This window comes from Trichechus manatus, unplaced genomic scaffold (genome assembly GCF_000243295.1).
Source record: "Trichechus manatus latirostris isolate Lorelei unplaced genomic scaffold, TriManLat1.0 scaffold00061, whole genome shotgun sequence".
NCBI classification, from domain to species: domain Eukaryota; kingdom Metazoa; phylum Chordata; class Mammalia; order Sirenia; family Trichechidae; genus Trichechus; species Trichechus manatus.
In genome coordinates, this window is record NW_004443997.1 from 1,030,821 (window position 1) to 1,054,353 (window position 23,533).

The following is a 23,533-nucleotide window of genomic DNA, read 5'->3' on the forward strand; positions in this document are numbered from 1 at the left end:
TTTAACAGCAGGAGATGGTCATCACCAGACTCTCATCTTCTTCCCTCTTAACACCCACAGCAGTGCCCCTCTGCCTGTGACAGCACAATTCCAAAAATACCAGCCAGTGTTTGGCCCTTATTAAAGGGCAGGAACTGTGTCAAGTGCTCTGCACACATTCTCTTTGCACCTTCTTACTGTGTGACTTTGAGTATGCAACTCACCCTCCCTGTGCTATGAGAATTACGTGAGTTAAAACTGATAGCATTTAAAACAGTGAGGGTCAAATGAGTTAAATTCGGTAGAGTCCTTATAACAGTGTATGGCCTTGGCACAACATGAGTTAAATTAAATAGATACAATGTAAAGAAACCTCATCATGTTCTTGTGCTCAAGTGAGGGTAAGCCACCTGGTCGCAGGTCACAGAGCCAATCAAGTGATGGGTCTCACCTGCACGTGTCTCCTGCCCACTGAACCAGGAATCGCATCTCATCATCCCGTTTTGGGGTGCATGGTATATTAGCATGTTAAATACACATGGCTATGCCTTTGAAGGGTCAGAATGTTTTAAAAAGAAAATAAAAATACAATGCTTTTAAAATGTTTTAAAAAGAAAGATTCTAATGCAGAAAAGATTTGACAGCATTAAGAATTTAGTTAAAAACTCCAGTATTCCTTGAAGGAGAAGAGGCGCTACAAGGCCCATGGTCTACACAGGGTGCAGGAGGCCAACGGACAAGTCTTACTACACTGATTTCACAAGAAGGGTCTAAGACGTTTATTGACAGCCCATGACAAGATACAAAATAATTAATGATGATAACAACCATATTCTCAGCCCAGAGCCACCTGGCACTATGCAACTATCCCGTGGGCCATCCCTGGGCTCTCATTTCCTAACCGGCATCCTGAAAAAAACAAAACCCCTCCAATCAAGACTCTGACCACTGGGAAGGAGAGTGATTTAGAAAGTCCTGCTATACTTCCCATTGAGGAAGTGGTGGAGAGAATGAAATCTGTAGAATCAATCTGAACTTCCACAAGAGTAAAAGAAAACAAATGTGCAGGCAGGGCCCAAGGTCCCAGGAAGGCCTCTTGGGTTTGGGGCAGGGGGGTGGGGGACAGGAGAGGTCAATGGTAGTGGCTGGGACCTGACAGCAGGTTGCTCTCTTCTACTTCTTCCTCCCGCCTCTCTCCTTGAGGGCCAGGTGGATGATGGCACCATTAGCCATGTTATAGTACGCCAGCGAGTTGGAATCCTTGATGAAGATGCCCTGGAAGACAGACGGCATGCCTTAAGTGCTAGGCAACCCAGTCTTGAGCACACTGCCCAGCTGCCTCAGAACTCCCAACATCCTGGACTTACACTCTGGACTTAGAGAACACAGAGGCTGGAGCGGAGAGGATCAGAGTCCCCTGGTTCTGCCCAGAATGCTTTCTCCTTCCTTCCTACTAATCCATGCTCTTCACCTTTGTCCCCATTTGGCTCAAAGCTCAACTCCCCAAGAAGCTTGCCCTGACTAACCCCATGGAGTCTTGACCCTCAAACCATAGGACGTTTGAGATCACTTAGTCTGACACCCTCGCTTTATAGAGTAAGAAACTGAGACCCAGAGTGGTGAGGATTAGTCAAAAGTCCAAAGAGGGAGCACACAGCACCCCAGCGTGACCTCAGGCATCAGGCGGAGCTGGATCATCACGTCCATGACCATTCACCAAGCAAGACTGCCTGAGCACACACTGGCTGTGGTGGTGGGGGGAGAGCGTAACAGTGGGCCAGAGCACTCCCAATTCTTAGCCCCAGATCTCCACCTGTTGTTGGGACAGAGGGTTTTCTAGACCCCACGTAAGACTGTAGTGAGGCCCTGCCAAAGCCTCACCCTGTCAGGCTAACACGCCCCAGCACTCCCAGCCAGCACCATCACTTCTAAGATGGACTTGCATGGCCAAACCCAGATGTCTCCCCATTTGTGTTTCCATGGGGGATTGAGCTTCTGGGACACCAGAGGTACTGGCACCCAAGCGGCAGGACCATAGACACCCTGACTCACCTCATATTGCAGCTTCTGTTTCCCTGCAGGCATGCCTGTAGCTTCATGAATTTTCACCTTGATGACAGAGACCTATGAGACCGAAAAGATGTTTATCCCCCCTTGCTAGGGCCAGCTGGAGAAGCAGCTCTCTGCCCTCTTAGTTCCCATGCACCTGAAGCTAGGTGGGGGCAGCAATCCTACCTGGTCTGTGAGTGGTAGGGTGAAGACCAGCACCTGCCCGTTCAATTTCCATTCCGTCTTATCCTGCATATTGGGCACCTGGACTTTGATGGACACCGGACCCTGCAAAACAGGAGGTGGCCATTACACCTGCGAAGACTGAGCCAATCAGGAATGATGGAATTATGCTATACTATCCCTGGACCAGGAGCCCTGGTGGCGCGGTGGTTAAAGTGCTTGGCTGCTAACTGAAAGGTCAGCGGTTTGAACCTATCAGCTGCTCTGCAGGAGAAAGATGTGGCACCCTGCTTCTGTAAAGGTTTACAACCTTGGAAACCCTATGGGGCAGTTCTACTCTGTCCTATAGGGTTCCTATGAGTCAGAATCAACTCGACAGCAGTGGGTTTGTTTCCTTTTTTGGACCCTTGGGCCTGTCTAGATAATGTCATTTGTCCAGCAGGGCTGGATTCTGGTCCCTGATTGACTACTGAAGCCATTTGTGACACTGAACAAGATGCTCCCCCATTTCAAGATCTCAGTTTCTCTGCCCTGCCTCCTGATGAGTATGGAGCTGAAATGAGGAAGTTATGGGAAAATGTTCTGCAAATCTCAAGAAGCACCACAGGGGATAAGAGTATAAAATGTGATGTCAGACGACCTGGGTTCCAAACTCAGTTTCCCTGCTAGCTAGATCTCTCTGAGTCTCAAAACCATTGTCTGTAAAACAGGGTTGATCCCAACTACTACATGGTAGTACTGCTGTGAGCATTAAACAGAAAAATACCATTAAATGTTTAGCACTGTCCTGGCATTAAGTGCTTAAGAAATGGGAGCTATTATTAAAGAAAAAAAAAAAGCAACGAAGATTTAGCCAAATCCATGGAGAAGGAGGAGAGCTGAAACTGTTTCTGCCCCTGCCCAATGGCACCGAACAGCTTCCCTAAGGACCAGCAGTGCTAAGGTTCTAGCATCCCAACAGGACCCCACCACCACAGGCAGCCCTCCAAGGGCTGGAACTGGGAAGGAAGGTCACCTTGTTTATTTAGGCTGTGGGCCTTAGAAAAATTAATTCTATTTATGGAATTCCGTGTTAACTCCAGAGTCACTCAGAAACTAAGAACTGCGCCCAGGATTCCCTCCAGGTTTCCAGGGCCCCTTCTACACGGCAGTCCTGCTGCCCATGGAGCTGGGTCTCCTGCCGGCCTCTATAATAATTCACACTAGCGGTGCCTCTGAGTGTTGACTCCATATTTAGTATTTACTCAGAAGCCCTCAGAAGCCTCCAAAGGCTAGCCTAGGTCCCAGGAGAAGCAGCAACTGTGCGAGTAGAAAAGGGCTGGCTCGGGGGTGTTTATGATCAGGGCAGGACTAGACCTCCGGCTAGACACTCCAGGCCCATGGCAGCACTTCTGAACCACACACCTTGTTTCTGCGCAGGAACTCCTCCTCGGGCATAAGGCTATCTTCCGTCTTCAGTTTCTTAGAGGTAGGCTCATCCTCCATGGGAGGTGGAGGGTGGACAGGGGGCATTGGGGCCGGAGCTGGGACGGGTGCCACAGGTGGAGCAGGCACGAAGGCTGCAAGAACAGGAATAAGCAGTGCCATGAGTGGGGGCGAGGGGTCCAGGACTCAGGGTGGTAAAGAAGTAAGAGAGGGATTGCATTTCCTCTCAGTCGGAGGTATGAAATGACATTCCTCGTGAAGTTTGGCAGTCAGCAGATTTCCGAACTGGGGGACTTGGGAAGCTGCCCCAAGGATTGGAAAAAGGGCCAGACTGATAGACGCAGCAGGTGCTTGACCCCTCTGGCTCTCTCTGGGTACACAAATACCAGCTACTTCAGGGCAGTCTCTGATCTGTTCCAGCTACCGACTTGGGGAGCTTCATGTGGGGAAAGCCACAGCTCTACTCTGGGCTGGGCCCCCAGCTGGAACAGCTGACACTACCATCAGCGACTCTTCTGCTGACAGTTCTTGGTCTGTAGTCCCTGACCCAATGGACTGGAAAGGAATGCAAGAGACACTGACCTGTTGGCACAATCATGGGGGGTGGGCGGGGCGCCATGATAGGGGGAGCCGAAGGAGGCATGGGCACCACGTTGATCCTGGGCGCGTGGATGATAGGTGGCATTGGGGCGATCACTGACCCTGGAGGCAAGCGGACCACGGATGCCATAGGGGGCCGGGGCATGACGGGCACTGCGGACACCACTGTGGTGCGGACAGGAGGCGGCATCTGTCGGGGAGGGGAATCCACAGGTCACAGAAAGGCAAAGCTGAAGTCTAAGGCACACACAGCTGGCAACTGGCCACCTGCAGCCTCCGAGGATGGGACCTGGACAGCTCCAACACAGCCCTCCTGCAGCTGAGAGATTGCAGCCTTACAACCCAGTGGCCTGACACTGCTGAGAGGCCAGGATGACACTCTCCAGTTGGAACTTGGTGGGTCAGAGTCAACCAGCTGCTTGTGGCAGACACTGAGAGAGCCACTAAAGAGGATGACCTCGAATGAGCTTCCTGGAGATGGGCCAAAAGTCACCAAGACCAGTTAAGCCCTGCAGTCCTTCTCTACCTCAAACCCACTTCATACATTTGTCACTTGCTCCCTCCCTGCTCCAACTCTCCTACACAGATGGTAGATCACGCTAGAGGTTCCCACTTCCATTAAAGGCTTCCTTCTTTCTCAACTTTACCCACTTAGCACTCAGGACCCACCCCAGGGCAGCTGTCCGTCTCAGCCAACAGCCTCTAACCCCAAGAACTAATTGCTAAAAGATAAGTAACCAGGTAGCTTCTGGCTTACTGTGGGTGGTCGGGGCACCGAGGTGATCGGTGGGGCTGAGCTGGGGATGTTGGTGGCTGAGGATGGAGGTGGTGGCTGCTGAGGCATTTCATTGGGCTTGCTGGGGCCAATCTTCTCTTTGGTGTCATCTTCCGGCACCAGGCCCTTGGCCTTGTGGATGGCTTCAATCTGCTCTTGGAGGGTGATATTGGCCTGGGCAGCCTGCTGGGTCCGGGCCATGCTGCCTGAGTGGCCATCCCAGGTCACCTGTAAGGGAAAGCAAAACCACAGCTTGTCAGGACTCCTGGAACTGAGCCTAAGTGTGGGAGATGGATGGCAAGGAAGGCATTAGGATCCATTTTTGTGGCACCTTTTCCTCTGGCTTTTGGATCTCCTCCTCGCCGATCTTCTTACCAATGGCTGTTTCCTCCACACCGAAGATATCGGTACGCCGCTCAGCCAACTGTTTTAAGCTGCTCTCGATATCCAGGCCTGTACAGTCACAGAACAGAGGCAGGAGATATAAAGGGACTAAACTAGGTACCCTTCTAACAAGGCAGCAACTTTCCTGGAGTGCAGGGTGGAGGCTGGTTCCATGGGACAAGACTGGCTCTGGGTCCTAACACAGCACTCTTGTCCCTTGAGCCTGGGAAGAGATTTCCAACAGGCAACCAGTGCTTGTTCAACCCCTCTGACTTATAAACGGACAGTGGGTCAGAGAGGGCAACTGAGAGGACAAGGTCACAAGAGTGGCAAGTGGCAGAGTCAGGATTAAAATCCTGGTGTCCTGCCTTTGGGGACAGTTTCCTCCCTGTTGTGCTGCTCTTCACACAACAGTAACTGGACCACCCTGTTACATTTCAAATGCAGCTGAGCCAAGAAGCACAGGGCAATGCAGCCATCAGTCCCCTCATTCTAACAGCCCCAGGAATGAGCACCCCTCCAGGCTAGCCGGACCTTTTTCTGAGATGTCAGTGGGCACGTGGCATCTACATCAGGTGTCAGCCTTTGGAAGACTCCTATGGAGAACCCTTCTGGAAAAAAGATGAGCTCTTTGGCGCACCAAAGGCCAAACCTATTCTCAAAAGTTTCTGTTGACCTCAACTGTTGCTTTCTGTTTGCTTACAGCAAGATGACTGTGGTTTTGAGATTCCCATGGGCCAGGGTGAGTGAGGGCTGAGTCAGAGAAGGGGTGTGGATCAGGGTCAGGAAATCCCAGGACCTGAGCCCCACCTTACCTGGCGCATACACCTCATCATCGCTCTGCTTCTCTCGGATGGAGCGATCGCGCTGCTCCAGCCAGCGGGGGTCGAGAAGCCCAATGCGCATGTGCTCCTGCATTTTGCTGGCAGGGATCTTCTCCCCCGTGATGGGGGACACAAGATACTCATCTGGAGCAGGAGCTGGAGGCAGCGGCTTGGAAGCTGACGGAAACAGAGAATGGACAGGTCTGAGGAGCACGTGACTTTCCAGGCAGGCAGAACTTTCCAGGCAGTCCAAGGGCTAGAAAGCGAGCCCTACCTTTGGGATCATAGTCCTTGCGGACAATGACTTGGTCTGGAGTAGGGGGCAGAGGTGGAGGCATAGGTGTTTCTGGGGGTGGGGGCACTTTCTGCCCTTCTTCTTCATCATCTGAACCCTGAAAAAAAAAGTGGTGACAGGACTCAGAGAGGGAACAAGAAGCCACCTCCCTGCAGCTGATCCTTGGCGGCTCTTAGGGCGGCAAGGAGCCGTGGCCCCTACCAGCCAGTGTCCGTGTGCGTTCAGGAGCAGCCAAGGCCAAGTGGCAGGAGGCCAAGCTGTTTCCTCACAGCATGAATGGGAGCACTGGGGCCCGTGGTGCCAACATTCCTCCCAGGCATTTCCAGCAGCCGGCACCAGGCAGTCCCCAGAGGCCAAGGGCAGTTAACATGCTGGGGAGGGGTGCAGGCGTGAGTAGGCACTCGTGGTAACTGCTCTCACACAGAGCAATGCTGGGAGGGAGAGAAAAAGTCAATTCCCACAGACACAGGGGCCTTTTCTTCTCAGGCTGCACATAGATTCTTTCCAAGGGGAGGACGGCAGCTTGACCCTGGAAATTCTATGCCAATGCCTACTCGGAAGGCCCAGCGAGAAGGGAGTGGGGTGGCCGAAGGAAGCGTAGGCTACGTTTAGAAAAGCTCTGGGAATCGCTGGGCCTAAGCTAAGTGTTCAAAATGCTGGGAAAGCATAGGGTGATGAAGAGGGTGCTGACTGAAGGCTGGTACGGAGGCACCTAGGGGGGAAGCGGGGAACAAGACCTCTGCGCTATGGGGGAGGCCACAGGACAGCAGTGCCGGCAGAGCTATTAGAGCCTTGCCTGTCAATGACTTTGTTGCCTGAGCTGGAAGTCGCTCTGTGCTGCCTCGGCTTGGGTGGCTGCACAACCAGCTCATTCTTGTTGAGGGCCCACACCTCCCTTCAAGGCTCAGGGGGAGCTGGAGTGCGGATTATGTGGACAGCACCCCAATCTCCTTGGGCTCCGGGGAAAAAGGTCATCCTGCAGGCCCACCCAGGCGTGTACCTCATCCATGTCCTGCACTTGGGTGTCCTGGTCAAGCTGGGAAGGAGGCTCCTCTGCCTTCTCCTGTTTCTCGTCCTCCTCATCAGACTCAACCTCCATCTCGACCTCCTCACTCTCCCCAAACTTCTCATAGCGCTCCTGAATGAGGATTCGGGCCCCCAGCTCCTCAGGAGTGGTGGGAGGAGGAAAGTTCCCTGGCAGAAGGTGAAGCAGAGTCAAAGGGATCCCTCCACAGATACTCCTTGCCAAAGGCCCCTTTATTACCCTCTTGACTGCAAGCTGTCTGAGAGCTAGAGCTGTGTCTCATTTATTTCCACTTCCTGCGGCCCACCCAGGGTCTGGCATAGAAATATTTGTTGAACTGGATTTAATTTTTGACAAAGTGGTAGAATTGAATCTTCGGGGAGTACAGATGAACACATGGATAAAGCCTGCTGAGATTTGCTGTTCCCTGGAAACAGCGAGCTGTGTGAGGTCTCCCAGGATGGCTCAGAGCGCTGGCTCACCACTTAAGAGTCACTCTCCTCGCAGACCTACCTTGCTCATTGGGCTGGAAGTCCACTGTTTCCACCACCACAAAATCATGCCAGTCAATCTGAGCATAGGCTACTCGCTCCTTCTCCTTCTCCTCCTCCTCTTTCTTCCTCTCACGCTCCTGGAACTTGGCCCACTCCACTCGGTAGCACACCTGCAGGAGGGATGGGAAACAGCACGATACTGAGCTGGACCAGGCTCTCCTGCCAATGAAGCAGTCACTTCCAGTGCTTTCACCCAAGCTGGCCGCTCCATCAGCACAGGAGGTAGCTCTGTCCATAACGGGAACTTTCTGAAGCAAAATTTATTATTTGCACCTGACTTCGGTCAGGCCTAGGGAACCCTGATGGCACAGTAGTTAAAGCACTCAGCTGTGAACCAAAAGGTTGACAGTTTGAACTTACCAGCTCCTCAACGGGAGAAATGTGCAGCAGTCTGCTTCTCTAAAGGTTTATAGCCTTGGAAACTCTATGGAGCAGTTCTACTCTGTCCTATAGGGTCGCTAAGAGTCGGAATCAACTCGACAACAATGGGTCTGGGTTTTGGTTTCAGCCAGGCCCAGAGTTTGGATAGGATGAAAACTCTAAATGCTACAGAAGCCCCATCTGGGCCCAAGGGCGGCCGTTTATTATAACCTCAAAGTGTTCTGCTTGAGTTGGCAAGAGGCCCTGTGCTCAGAGAGCAGCAAAACCGTCCAGGAAGTCTGCATGACAACCAAGTACCCACAAGAGAAACAGCAGTCTCAGGGCCTCAAAACAAGTCTTCATGCAGCCAACAAAACAAAAAGAGCTAGCACCCATATGTCTTCTCTTCTCTGAAAACCTGGGGGGGAGCTTCAAAAAGAATCTATCACCCTAGGAACTGCTCAGGCACTGGCTCTCTAGCTACAGTAGACAACAGGGAGTCCTGTTAAAGCTGAGAGCAAAGCAGAAAGCAGCGTTAAGTCTGGGAAGCATAGGCTCCTTTGGCCTTTGTAGCCACAAGGCCTTTCTTCCCACCTCTACTGAGGCCAGAACGTAACAAGATACCGTTTCCAAACACAAAACAGAACCCAAACAGTACAGCTTTCACCATCCGTAACTGGCTGCAAAAAATCCTACTTGGTTTACCTGATCCAAAACTTCTCGGGGATTTTCAGCTTCTTTCTTGAGCTTTGCAAGTAAGCCTTTTGGTGGAATCAAGATCTGAAACACAGAAGAGTTAAAGCTGCTGTCAATATAGCATCACCTCCTGACACAACATGGGACAAAGAACAAAGAGAACACCTTACTGGGCCTGTGGTAAGACACAGGAGAAGGGAAGAACACAGGATTCTGGGTCCCAATCCCAGCTCCACTTGGTTGTGTGACTTTGGGCAAGTTACTTAACCTCTGTAACTTGGTTTCTTTCTACAGCATGGTGACATTAGTGCTTAAAGTTGACACCATCAATTTAAAAGGCTGTTGCAAGGATTAGCAAGAAAGTATGCAAAACCGCCAGATTACTCAGCAGTCAGGATGTGATGGCTGCTTTCACAACTACTGACATGCTACTCTTTTGCACATGCTACTCAGGCCTCTCCTGACTCCTTAAGACTACAGCCCACCTGACCCACACCTCCCTATATTTCCATCCTGTTTTCTTTTTTCCATAATATTGATCACCATCTGACATACACTGACATTATCCTTGTTTGTTTCCTCCCAACTAGCCTAAAAACTCTGTGAAGATGGATTTCTCTGTCTTTTCTTCACTATTGCTATCTCCAGCACCTGGAATGAGAGAACCAACACTGGCTTTGTTGTAAACAGCCAGTTATTCCAAATGCCCCAACAGTATCTACCACCAGTGGTGGGTGAAAGTGGCTCAGCCCTCCTCTCTGGTCCTCCTTGTACCTCTACCCCGAAGAGTATCTGCTCCTAGAGCTTCCCATGGCGAGAGACAGACACCAGCATCCTGAAGTTAAAGTACTAATGTTAATACCCAAGTTCTGAGGGACAAACAGGAAAGTAACAGACTAAAAAAGGGAGCTGGGGACTTGTAATCCTGGAAACAGTCCACTGGGAGAAATTAACCCAAGGGTTCACTTAAAATTGATATTGTATACTTATAATAACTGCTTTGGGCCTTCAAAAACTGTTATTTTAGCTACTCTACTAGCATCTGGGTTTGGTTGTTTTCTAAGCACGCTCATTTTTACAATTCTTTACGGGTATACAGTAAGGGTGAGAATTAAGTCAAGTCAGAGAAAGTCATTATGAGTCCTTCGCGTACATCTTTTTTAACATGTTGTTTCTAGGCATCAAGAACAGATGGGTAGACTATCGTACTGAAAAGGGAAGGAAAACAACCTCCACTAGTGTCTCCTAAGAAAAACTGCCACGGGCAAATGTGCACTAGTGTGTACTTTACAATAAACTAGCCATTTGACTATTTTAAGTACCAGATTGCCTTGTCCATTGATTGCTGACTGTAGCCACGTAGCATGGATTAAGATCTTAGGGTCTGGAGTAAAAATGCCAGAGCTCAAGTCCCAGCTCTATGACTTCCTAGCTGAGTGACCCTGGCCAAGCTATTTAACTTCTCTGTGCTTTAGCTGCCTCTTCTGCAGTGAGTCTAATAGCGGCTACCTCACAGGTTATACGTATCGAGAAGATGCTGAATACATAAGTACTCAATAAACATTTGCTGTATGTACCTCTATTATGTTAAAATGTTTTCCAATACTTATGGAGAAAAAACTCATGAGTTCTTGTGAAGATTTATTAAGGGCTTGCTTCTTCTTGAGCCCCATGCTAAGATGCTGAAAATTTCAATGTACTTAAAAGCAGTCAGCACCACTTGGCCCTGTCACATGGTGGGCACTCACTAAACGGTAGTTATTAATCAAGCATCTCATTTCTCTTTAGAAACAAGCAGTCTGTATTGCCTTTAAAAAAGAGGAACTAAATAGAAACCAAGACTTACACTAAATGTGAATTTCTAACATTTGCCCAGAGGCACCACAGAGAAGTAGTACCCTCATAAACGAGTGGACAGAGCACTTATAGCTAGGTGCCTTCTCCCCTAGGCCCAGCACCCCCTGCCCACCCTGCCCAGGCACCTTGGTATACTGCTCCACCAGCTTTGTAAAATAGTTAAAGAGACTGTGTTGTGGGCGAAGAAAGTCAAACTGGTAGTTGCGCTGTTCTTTTTGCATCAGCTGCGTCAGAAACTGGCGCCCATTCCGGGCCACAAACTGAGCCGTTAGTTTCACCACATCCAGGTCGAAGGCTGAGATGGAAGGGGGATCCGCGATGAACTCAAACTCAGGAGGGGGCTCTTTGGGCACAATGGTCTCTTGGATCACCTGGGCTTGGACCTAAGAAACAGAGGGAGGGTGAGGAAAGAGATGCAGGGGTGAGCTGGATCCCGGAAGAGCAGGGTGGGAATGCACCATCCAGCAGGGTGGTGCTGACCTCTGTGCTTCCATTAATCACATTCATACCACCGGCACTTGGTGTGAGAAAATCCTAACTCATACGAGCACTGATTTCTCAGCCAACTGTAGCCTAAATTCCCTGAATAGCCTTGAATGAGACCTGAGCCCCTCTATTTCTGCTCCTGCCCTGAAACTGAGGGCCATAACTGGGCAAGAAAAGAGCTGACAGCAATACGGTTTATTAAGGATGCAGCAAGCCCTTCCATGCATGCCGAGGACCCCACTGTAAAAAGGACTTTCACATTCATCTCACCTCCACGTGAACCACACGAGGTAGACAGAATCCATTTTATAGATGAGAAAAGTGAGATAGCTCGAGGCCCTACCAAAAAACCCACTGCCGCTAAGTCGATTGCGACTCGTAGCAACCCTAGCTGCAGTGAACTAATGCAAAGGTCTCAGAATCTGACTTCAACCACCCACCTTTCCTTCTCACTGCAAAATGAGGTGCTGCCTTTTCCACCGCGGTTCACAAGTGGGGCAAAGGGACCAGTCCAGTTCTGCACAAGGTGCCAGCCCTTCTGTCATTCCCACCAATAGTCCCTAGTGCTGAGTCTCAATCTTCCTAAGCACTGCGCAGAGAACGTGGTATTAGGGTGAGTCAGACATAGAGGCCCTGATGGGAGAGACAGAAGGGAAGGGACAGTGCACAGAGGGGCCCACAGGCCACACTACGTCCTTCAGCACAGGCAGGCAGGTCCTTCACACATCACAGTACTGTCCTCACACCATGGTCAAGGCAGAGAGTAGGGGCTAAGAGTGTGGACTTTAGAGTCCCAACTCTGTCGCCTTAGGGAAATCCCACTTGCCCTGAGCCTCAGATTTCTCATTTGTAAATTGGTACTCTGCCGGCGTCCTCTTTAGCTGCTGTGAGGAGTCAATAAGACAAGCTCCTGAAGCACTGAGCTCAGGGCTTGACAAGCTCAGTAAACACCAGCTACCATCAGTACTTAGCTTTCTGAGCCCCAGTTTCTACCTCTGGAAGATGGAGATAACAACCCTCCTTCTCTCCCTGGGTGGTTGTGAGGTGTGGACAGCAGAGTTAATAGCCCTCCCCCTCCCTGTCCTCGCCTCCCTCTTGGCCCTGGAGCAGTGAGGGGAGGGACTGGGCTCCAACCTTTTGGGGCAGCTGCTGCTGGGTGGCTTGCTGCTGCTGCTGCATGACCTTGGGAATGGCAGCTGAGGGCTCCTGAGCCTTCCCCTCCTTGAACTCGCTGACCTTGTGGCGGTAGTATGCATGATAAGGGTCATTGGGGTTCAGAAAGTTGAACTTGGGGTTGTTGATCTCATTTTGTCGTATCCTAGCTTCAAATTCAGGTCCATTTCTGGAAGGAGAAAGAAAGAATTACACCATAACATTCAGACTGCTTAGATCCTGAACACTCCCCATGAACCCTCTTGATGCTACCACTGCTCAAAATGAGACTGCCCCTCAGGAGAGCAGAGGACCTCCTTGCGCCCCCTGGCATCCGTGGTCAATACCATCTGCCTCATTCGGCCTGGAGCAAGGCTCCTTGATCACAGGACCGCCCCGACTTCAGTCATTCCTACACCTCCTCTGCCAGTTTTGCCATTACCAAAACCATCTGGACTACTGCTTTTTCTTTTAGTAAAAATTTTTTTTTAAACTGAATTGGTAAACGTTGGGTTATGTGTATTTTTACAATTTTTACTTTAAAAAATGTATTTAAAAAGGTAGGTTTATATTACTTCTTCATGTAAAAATCAGTATCACTTTACTAACCAAAGGTAGTCATAAAATCAAATAAAATGAAATGCTGGCAACTTTTAGCTAGAAGTTAGCTAAGACTGAGGCCAGTTCTCTTATCAAAAAGGGGGATTAACAAGTGCTGAAGAAGTGTTAAGGACATACTAGCACCAACTGAGACTTTGTCCTCTGGGTAATGAGAAAGATTGGAAAAAACATGAAAATTCAGACTACTTGATTTAATGCTTTGTCCAACTGCTGCCTAAAATCACCTAATTTCCTACTGGCGAGGCCAACACAGGAAACACTGCTCTCCAAGGGCCCAGATCTGTGCTGCTGCCACCAGGTCTCCCTGTGTAAGACACACTCAGATGACAGGGAAGTGGTAAAACTGGTTCTTGGGACAGTTCCAGAGATGCATCCCCAGGTCCACCACACAGCCACGCATGCCTTCAGAGCCTTAGGATAACGAAAAACCATCCCTTGCGTGAGGTGTGCTGTTGTTGTTAGGTGCCATAGAGTTGGTTCCAATTCATAGCAAGGTGTAGGGAACCCTGATTTTTAAAGAGCTCCACTGGTGTTAGTCAGAAAGAGCACTGTCTTACAGACACAACATATGGACACGTTCAAGTTTCAGGTTCACTACCGACTCATTGCGTGACCCAAGGCAAGCTACTGAACTTTTGTTTGCCTCAATTTCCCCAGGTATAAAACGTGGCTAACACCACCTGCCCGCTCTACCTTGAAGTATTATTAAGACTGAATTTGTTAAGGGGATGCCAAAGTCTTTTTGAATTATACAGTGGCCTGCAAACACAAGGGGCTGTTCCTCCTATGAAGGCTAGAAGGGGTTGTTCCCAAATATTTGGGATGATTTATGTATTGAAAGATGTCTGTGGGGCTCCCATCATGCCTCTGGTCAGTCTCACCCCAAACACACCGCTGCACAGCTCCAAGGGCTGCAGCCAGTCAGGGCACCCCACTCTCTTCAGACTTTCACACCCTGGCCCTGGCAGTCAGTGAGACAGTAGAATACGATGTGCCCAGATTAGCCGCCACAGCAATCTGTGCCCTCGCGGTGGTCAACACCCAGGCTGGTTACTCAGCAGGTTCCGATCACACTCTGTGGTGTGACTTAACACCCTGAGGTCTCAACTTCACAGGGAATTAGTCCAACTGGAACCTCATGCCTTGGGAAGAAGTGTTTCCCCTCTCTCCTTAAATACGGCAAAACACACATAAGGAATGCAGTTAAATATCATTAAACTAGGCCACTATACCCAGGAACTTCCCAGGAAGGGCGAAGGGTTGATAGAAAAGGGGGCTCTGGTTGTCTCCTACATCACTCCCTCCTAAGTCACAGCCTCACCACATCTGGCAACAATCTGAAGAATAAAACAATCAGAAGGCAGGCATGTTCATTCCAAGCTGTTCTGCCGCTTTAAAGTTGTTTAATGTTAATTTTAGAACTATATACTCTGACATGAAGAGTACATTTAGCAGAAAGACATGATTCTGACTCAACCCAGCTGGTGGGACTTTTTAGGGGTAATTTCCACTTCAGTTTCTTGACAGGAAAATTCAAGGAAGGGAAGACCTAACCTAGAGAGAGGAAAAAAAGAAAAAATCCTTTCACAACCACACTCAGTTGTTCGTGATTTCTAATGCCTGTGAACCCAGAAGAAGTGAGGCAGAGGGTCCCTGCATGCTTGCTTTACCCCAGAGTGAGACTCTGGTCGTTCCCTTCATTTCCACCCCTGCATAAAGCAAGTTCACAGATTGCAGAAATGCTTACAAAAGCGATATAGACAATAATTGTAGCTATAAACCTATCTACAGATGTGGGGCCATGTATTTATTTTTAAAGGACCTGGACAGATAGACTTATTTCTGTGGCAGCAGAGACTGGCACAGAATTATTGGAAAGCTATTTGGCAAAATGTTTAAGAAAACTTTAAAAATGCTCTTTGAGCCAGTAATGTGCTACCCAGAATTTTCTCCTAAGGAAATGATCTAAAATGGAAAGAATATGCTCAGAGATTTCCCAGTCTTGTTGCTAAAGCAAAATGCTGGAAACAACCTAAATGGAAAATAAGGGGAGATGGCAAGTCAAGGAAGGCCGAACACATCCTCTCAGCAGAAGACAACACAGCATCAGGAAGACCATGGAGCAACAAAGAAAACCGCTTACAGCACAAAGTGAAAAGCAGGATATGAAAGTATCTCTGCTAGTTATTACAACAATCTTAAAAAAAAAAAAAAAAAAAAGATGACACGTGAAAACTAAACAGCTGAACTACTGTGCTAGTGAGATCGTGGGTGATTCTTACCCAACACCCTTTTCTAATTCATGATTTTTAAAATATCAGGAAAGAAAAAGAAGAAGCCTGAGAGATATGAGGCCATTAAAAATTTATCTTAAACACAACGCAGGATGCCTAAATCTCATGTGGCGCAATGTTCAACAAATCACAGAATAGCTTTCAACCAAACACCCAGGTTAACCAAAACCCTTGGAATGTGATCAGATGAGTCTGCATGGAGCCTCATACAGTAAAAAACATTAACCAGAGTAGCATCTTCCTAGATTTAACCTCATCAGGTAGTTGGGAAAGGAAAGAGCCAACTATTAAATGATGTACTGTGACGGGGATGCCGCCTCAGGGGAGTGAAGAGCCGATGTCCTGACTGAGGGCAGCAGTTTAGCTTAACACCAGCTTACTGCCACCATGCAAGCCAGAAACCCAGATTTTTACATGAAATCTTCTGATTTTTAAAAAGTGACAACTAATTTGAGCTTTTAAAAAGTACTGTGAAGACAAACAAAATATCTGTAGGCTGGGTGTGGTCTGTCATCTACCAAAGGACCCCCTAAACTAGGGGGTACGTGGACCTCTGGAGTTTGCAAGTGGCCATCAAGAAGATTCCATTTGAGGGCGGGGACAGGGAAGGGAGGGGGAGAGAGAGTGAGGGGGAGGAGGGGGGGAGAGAGAGAGTGTGTGTGCATGTGTGCGCACACGTGTAGGCATGATGGGGAGGGACAGGAACTTTGACTGATTTCCATCCCACCTGAGAAGACAGCAGCAGCTAACACTCGTATGATGTAACTGAAATGCCTAACTCCTGCCTCACAACAACCCTAAGGTGGCATTTTATTCCATTTTGCAGATTGGTCTTTTAGAATTATGGAATGTGGTCCTTGGTCAACTCTTTTTTTTTCTTCCTCAGACCAGCAGCTCAGATACATTGTCCTTTACAAAGCAGCTTTCCAGGCATTTCCTTAGCCCAGTTTTGGAAGTGCAGGCTCCTGGTGACTTTGGGGCTGGGTTTGACTCTCACTTTGCCCACTGCCTACCTCACCACCGTGTTGTGGTCTTAAATGAGCTAACAGGCCTAAGCCAACAACTCCCCTCTAAAAACCCAGGTGCTACCCCTGTGCTGACACAGGAGCTCTTAGTACTAAAAGCCACCTCTGACTCTCACGCCCAGAAATAGCTGTGTTACCTGGCCACAAAGCTAGCAGTCTTGTCGACAATGTTCCTGACCTCTGGAGGAGGGTAAATAATCCCCACCACTGGCTTAGAAGGGGTAGAATCTTCCTTTGAGGATGTTTCTTCTTCTGTTGGCTGTGAAAAGAGGAAAATGAAATAAGGTCTTGAAGTTCCTGGTTTGCGGCTGGACCACCACTGTTAACCTCCATTAGGATATTGCTGAAAGCATAGGCTTTTTCCCCAGAAAAATTCCACAGAACTCCCTCAGGTTAGGCCCCTCTGCTCCAAAAGAGCAGCCTCCCTGACTCTACCCCAACTAGACTGTCTCAGAGGAACCAAGAACCTACATTTTCAGCAAGGGCCAAGGTCCCCAGATGCAGGGGGCCTCTGATCACATTTGGAGAAACCATGTCTGTATCCCCACACCTAATGCAGAACTTGGCTCTGTATGTAAATGTTTGCTGAATAAAGAAACTTGCTGCCTTGCTGGCAGCTCCCTCTGCCATGAGTGTCCTTTCCCTCTGCATCCATCCATTCCACCATCTCACTCACCACTGAATGCTCAAATGCTTTGTGGAACTGTACTGGAGGAGTCAATATTAATTGTCCCACAAGTTCCACTAGGCGGTATTTCAATTTCCCCACCAGCTTCTTTAGGAAACAAAGGGTCAAGTATCCCATCTTAGAAAAACAGTTTCTCCCTGGCCCTGGTATTCCTATCCACTACTGCCTTCTCCCTCCCCTTCCTCTGGTGGTTAAACATCCTGAGTTCTCTCAGTCTTGCCGTTCCCACTTCCTCACTTCCCATTTGGTCTCCATTAATTTTAAATGTTGTTGCCAATGTCAAAAAACCAACTGCGTCCAGTCAACTACCAAAGTTATCTGGACTTGTAACTGGTGACCAAAACCAAAAACCAAACCTGTTGCCATTGAGTCGATTCCAACTCAGAGCAACCCTCATAGCGTAGGAGAACTGCCCTGGGGTTTCCAAGGAGCGGCTGGTGGATTCGAACTGCTGACCTTCTGGTTAGCAGCCAAATGCTTATCCACTGCTCCTCCACAAAACTCCCCCCTCCTCAACCTCCAGGCGCCATCCTCAGATCTCTTTCCTTCTTGCTCTCTGATCATTCCATCCCAAGTTTCCTTCCTGGCCTGTTTCACTTTCTGCCCTTTAAATATTGGAGACCCTCAAAATTCTGTTCTTGGTTTTCTTTGAAGTATTCACACTGTCTTCAGACACTTGTAACCACATCCTTCACTTTCCCACTCAAATTGGTGTCTAGCCCAGATCACTCCTGCGTGCCACAAAGCCTTAGATCCAGCTGACTCATGGATACTAACCCCTTTCCTTGCGAATACCAACCACGCACCTGGTTCTTTAGCCTCTACATCCAGTCAATCACTAATGATAATAACGGCTACCATTTATCAAGCACATACTATGCCCTAGATAGTCTTCTAGGCACTTTAAACATACTAACTGTTGCAGCCACCAACCACCACCCTCATGAGGTACGTACGCTTATTACCCTCATTTTACGTGACACAACTGAGGCATGGATAGCTTAACTGGGCCAAATGGCAGAGCCAGGATTCCAACACAGTACTCTGGCTGTAGAGCCTGCACCATCAGCCACTTTGTGACAAGAGCTTGACCATCCCCTCTTCCCCAGCCCCTGCCACAATCGAGACCAGGCCTTCAGCATGCTGAATGAACTGACTGGTCCCCAACCCTCCTTTGATTGTCCACATCACTGCCTGCCTACCTGAATTTCTCAAACACCATCTGTGGGTTTTCCTGCCAACCCCGAAGCAGATGCTCTGAGCAAAGGTCCCTAAAGGGAGTGATGACTTCCAAGTTCTTTACATGTTGGAACAGAAACCTGATGTCCACACCATTAAATTTAGAAGTATTCCTATACTCACATCTGTTGTTTCTGTCATCTCTCCCATATCAGCAAAAGGTTCTGTAAGGTGCAGAAAGCAATTTAGCCTTTGTTCTGGCTTCCTGAGAGCAGGACTACATCTGAAACGAACGAATGGGGGCTGACCAGACCAAGAGGGCCAACTGGTGGCACAATGTTGACTAGCCTCAGGAGACATGATATAACCTATCATGACCATGTGATGAAGCTGACAAAAGCTCTGAGCTTCCTAGTTGGAGCATATCTGATCTCTGGAGGGTCAGTGTCCCTAAGCACATGGAAGTTCTGCACTGGGACCCCTCCCAGATCCCACCCTATGTGTCTCTTCATTTGTATCCTTTTTGGTTAATGTAAATATGTAGTATGGTAAAAACACACCACTTGTCTGTCAGTTTATTGTACAGTGGTGGTTTGTGTGTTGCTGTTATGCTGGAAGCTATGCCACCAGTATTTGAAATACCAGCAGAGTCGCCCATGGTGGACAGATTTCAGCGGAGCTTCCAGACTAAGATAGACTAGGAAAAAGGACCTGGTGGTCTACTTCTGAAAAAACTGGCCAGTGAAAAACTTATGAATAGCAGAGGAATACTGTCTGATATAGTGTTGGAAGATGAGCCCCTCAGGTAGGAAGGCACTCAAAATATGACTGGGGAAGAGATGCCTCCTCAAAGTAGAGTCGATATTAATGATGTGTATGGAGTAAAGTTTTTAGGACCTTCATTTGCTGATGTGCCATGACTCAAAATCAGAAGAAACAGCTGCAAACATCCATTAATAATTGGAACATGAAATGCATGAAGTATGAATCCAGGAAAATTGGAAGTCATCAAAAATGAAATGGAATGCTTGAAGACCGATATCCTAGGCATTAGTGAGCTGAAATGGACTGGTATTGGCCATTCTGAATCAGACAATCATATGGTCTACTATGCTGGCAATGACAAACTGAAGAGGAATGGCGTGGCATTCACTGTTAAAAAGAACATTTCAAGATCTATCCTGAAGCACAACTCTGTCAGTGATAAGATAACATCCATATGCCTACAAGGAAGACCAGTTAATATGACTATCATTCAAATTTACACACCAACCACTAATGCCAAAGATGAAGAAATTGAAGATTTTTACCAACTTCTGCAGTCTGAAATTAATAAAAAATGCAATCAAGATGCAATGTAATTACTGGTGATTGGAATGCAAAAACTGGAAACAAAGATGGAATGAGGTTGGAAAATACGGCTTTGGTGACAGAAACTACGCTGTAGATCGCATGATAGAATTTTCCAAGACCAATGACTTACTCATTGCAAATATCTTTTTTCAACAACATAAATGGCAACTATACACGTGGACCTCACCAGATGGAATACACAGGAATCAAATCAACCACATCTGTGGAAAGAGACGATGAAGAAGCTTAATATCATCAGTCAGAACAAGGCCAGGGGCCAACTGCAGAACAGATCTCAATTGCTCATATGCAAGTTCAAGCTGAAGCTGAAGAAAATTACAGCAAGTCCAGGAGAGCCAAAGTATGACCTTCAGTATATCCCACCTGAATTTAGAGACCATCTCAAGAATAGATTTAATGGACCGAACACTAATGACCAAAGACCAGACGAACTGTGGAATGACATCAAGAATATCATATATAAAAGAAAGCATAAGATCATTAAAAAGACAGGAAAGAAAAAGATCAAAATGGATGTCAGAAGAGACTCTGAAACTTGCTCTTGAACATAAAGAGCAGGTAAAGCAAAAGGAAAAAAGATGACGTAAAAGAGCTGAACAGAAGATATCAAAGGGTGGCTTGAGAAAACAAGCATTATAATGAAACATGAAAAGACCTGCAGTTAGAAAACCAAAAGGGAAAAACACACTTGGCTTTTCTCAAGCTGGAAGAACTGAAGAAAAAATTCAAGCTTTGAGTTACGATACCAAAGGATTCTACTGACAAAATATTGAACAACGCAAGAAGCATCAAAAGATGGAAGGAGTACACAGAGTCACCGTACCAAAAAAGAATTACTCGACGTTCAACCATTTCAGGAGGTAGCATATGATCAAGAACTGACGTTACTGAAGGAAGAAGTCCAGGCTGCACTAAGGGCACTGGTGAAAAACAAGGCTCCAGGAATTGACGAATACCAACTGAGATGTTTCAACAAACGCAACGCTGGATGCGCTCACTCGTCTATGCCAAGAAATTTGGAAGACAGCTTCCTGTCCAACAGACTGGAAGAGATCCATATTTGTGCCCATTCCAAAGAAAGGTGATCCAACAGAATGCAGAAATCATTGAACAATATCATTAATATTCCACACAAGTAAAATTTTGCTAAAGATAATCAAAAAACAGTTGCAGCAGTACGTCAACAGGAAACTGCCAGAAACTCAAGCCAGAATCAGAAGAGGATGTGGAGCAAGGGCTATCACTGCTAATGTCAGAAGGACCTTGGCTGAAAGCAAATACCAGAAAGATGTTTACCTATTGTTTTACTAACTACGCAAAGGTGTTTGACTGTACGGATCGTAACAACTATGGACAACATTGCGAAGAATGGCAATTCCAAACACTTAACTGTGCTCATGTGGAACCTGTACATAGACCAAGAGGCAGCCATTCGAGTAGAAGGGGATACAGCGTGGTTTAAAATCAGGAAAGTTGGGCGTCAGGGTTGGATAATTTCACCATACTTATTCAATCTGTAGGCTGAGCAAATAATCCGAGAAACTGGACTATATGAAGAGCAGGGCATCAGGATTGGAGGAAAACTCATTAATAACCTGCAATATGCAGATGACACAACCTTGCTTGCTGAAAGTGAAGAGAACTTGAAGCACTTACTGATGAACATCAAAGACTACAGCCTTCAGTATGGATTGTACCTCAATGTAAAGAAAACAAAAATCCTCACAACTGGACCAATAAGCAACATCATGATAAACGGAGAAAATACTGAAGTTGTCAAGGATTTCATTTTACTTGGATCCACAGTCAACACCCATGGAAGCAGCAATCAAGAAATGAAATGACATACTGCACTGGGCAAATCTGCTGCAAAAGACCTCTTTAAAATGTTCAGAAGCAAAAATATGACTTTCAGGACTAAGGTGTGCCAGACCCAAGCCATGGTATTTTCAATCACCTCATATGCATGTGAAAGCTGGACAATGAATAAGAAAGACCCAAGAAGAATCGATGCCTTTGAATTACGGTTTTGGCAAAGAACACTGAATATACCATGGACTATCAGAGGAACGAACAAATATGTCTCGGAAAAAGTATAGCCAGAATGCTCCTTAGAAGTGAGGATGGCGAGACTTCATCTCACAAACTTCATACCTTGGACGTGTTATCCCTGGAGGACATCATGCTTGGTAAAGTAGAGGGTCAGCCAAAAAGTGGAAGACCCTCAAGGAGATGGACTGAAACAGTGGCTGCAACAATGGGCTCAAACACAGCAACGACTGTGAGAACGACATAGGTCCGGGCAATGTTTTGTTCTATTACACACAGGGTCACTACGGGTCGAAACAGACTTGACAGCACCTAACAACACAGTAAAAACAAAACCTATCACTATCCTGCTTCTCTTCCTTTTCTCACTGTCTACAAACCAAGTTCAAATCCTCAGAATTGTATTTCCTGCCACCACCCTCCCAACCCTATGCTTCAACCACAACTATCTATTTAACCTCGACCAGAGGCATCATCGGCTTCCTACCTCAGTGCCTTTGCACTTATTACCTTATCCGATGTTACCTTGTTTATTTTTCCCCAGTGCCTGGTTATGTTCCCTGTTGTATTCTGAACCCAAAGCAGTAGATAATATGTGCTCAATAAATACTGAATGAAAAATACTATTTCTCCTCCAAACTCTTACTCATCCTTTTAAAAGCAACTTATCTCTCACTCCTTGGGCTTCACCTACCTTAACCTCCCCTCTACTCCATCAAAGCAATGCTGGTTAGACTATTTTTTTTGTCCCTGTTACATACTTCTATTGTAGGGCATAACCCACCACATTGCAATTATTTATGGGCATTTTCCCCCTCTGCTGACTGAGAGTTTTTCAAGTGGTGACTGGAACTGTGTAATTTATGATGACAAAGACAATAAATAACTGTTGAGTATTCACATATATGTCTCTCCCACTAGCCTGTGAACTCCCTAAAGCAAGGGCTGGGCCTCATTCATTGTAGTACCTTCAGAGCCAGGCACACTGTCTTGTAGATGTTGAGATTTAACATCCAATGATCGGCCGTACGGACTGGAAAATTAGGAATTACTGGACAAAGGCTGGGGCGGGGGTGTCGGTGAGCAGCTGGATCAGTGCTTCTCAAACTTTTATGTGTATATGAATCACCCTGGGTGCACGTTAAAATGCAGGTTCCTATTCAGAAGGGCTGGGGTCGGATATTCTGCAATTCTAACAAGCTCCTAGGTGATACTGACGCTGTTGGTCCGCGGACCACACTTTGAGAACCACTGTTCCAGCGTTCTCTTCGCTGCCAAAAAGCAGCGCGCCGCGGGAAGCGCGCTGCCTCCTGGGACTTGCAGTCCCTCCAAAGCGACCGCTTCTTCCTGCACGCTTGAGGAACACCCGCGCCGGGAGGGGAGGGCCCAGGCCTAGGCTGGGTCTACCGGTCGAGGTACGGGGGCGCGGTACCTGTTTGGGCTCGGTGGCCACGGGCGGCGGCGGAGGCACCGCCTGCACGGGTCCGGCCGGCATGACTGCGACGCTCAGGGCTGCCAGTCCGCCTCGGTTTCGGTTAGCAGTGCTGCGTCAAGACACCTTCCCGCACAGACGGTACGACGAGCTCACAAGATGGCGGCGGAGACGGCCGAGTGACTCATCTTCAACGAGGCTAGGCTGACGCACTTCCGGGACCGCCCC

The 23,533-nt window shown here is 47.8% G+C and overlaps 1 protein-coding gene across 1 annotated transcript; it reads right to left on the minus strand.

The window, feature by feature from the left end:
* Positions 1–1,152: 1,152 nt before the first annotated feature.
* SF3A1 (splicing factor 3a subunit 1) lies at positions 1,153–23,490 on the minus strand. The gene is made up of 16 exons (XM_023733698.1): positions 23,306–23,490; positions 16,721–16,842; positions 12,626–12,833; positions 11,131–11,388; positions 9,158–9,232; positions 8,052–8,202; positions 7,515–7,708; positions 6,494–6,611; positions 6,211–6,396; positions 5,343–5,464; positions 4,985–5,239; positions 4,219–4,435; positions 3,616–3,770; positions 2,215–2,316; positions 2,032–2,103; positions 1,153–1,254 (listed from the first exon to the last, which is right to left on the minus strand). The coding sequence occupies exons 1-16, from the start codon at positions 23,366–23,368 to the stop codon at positions 1,153–1,155; spliced, it is 2,400 nt and encodes a 799-aa protein (XP_023589466.1). The 5' UTR covers positions 23,369–23,490.
* Positions 23,491–23,533: the final 43 nt, after the last annotated feature.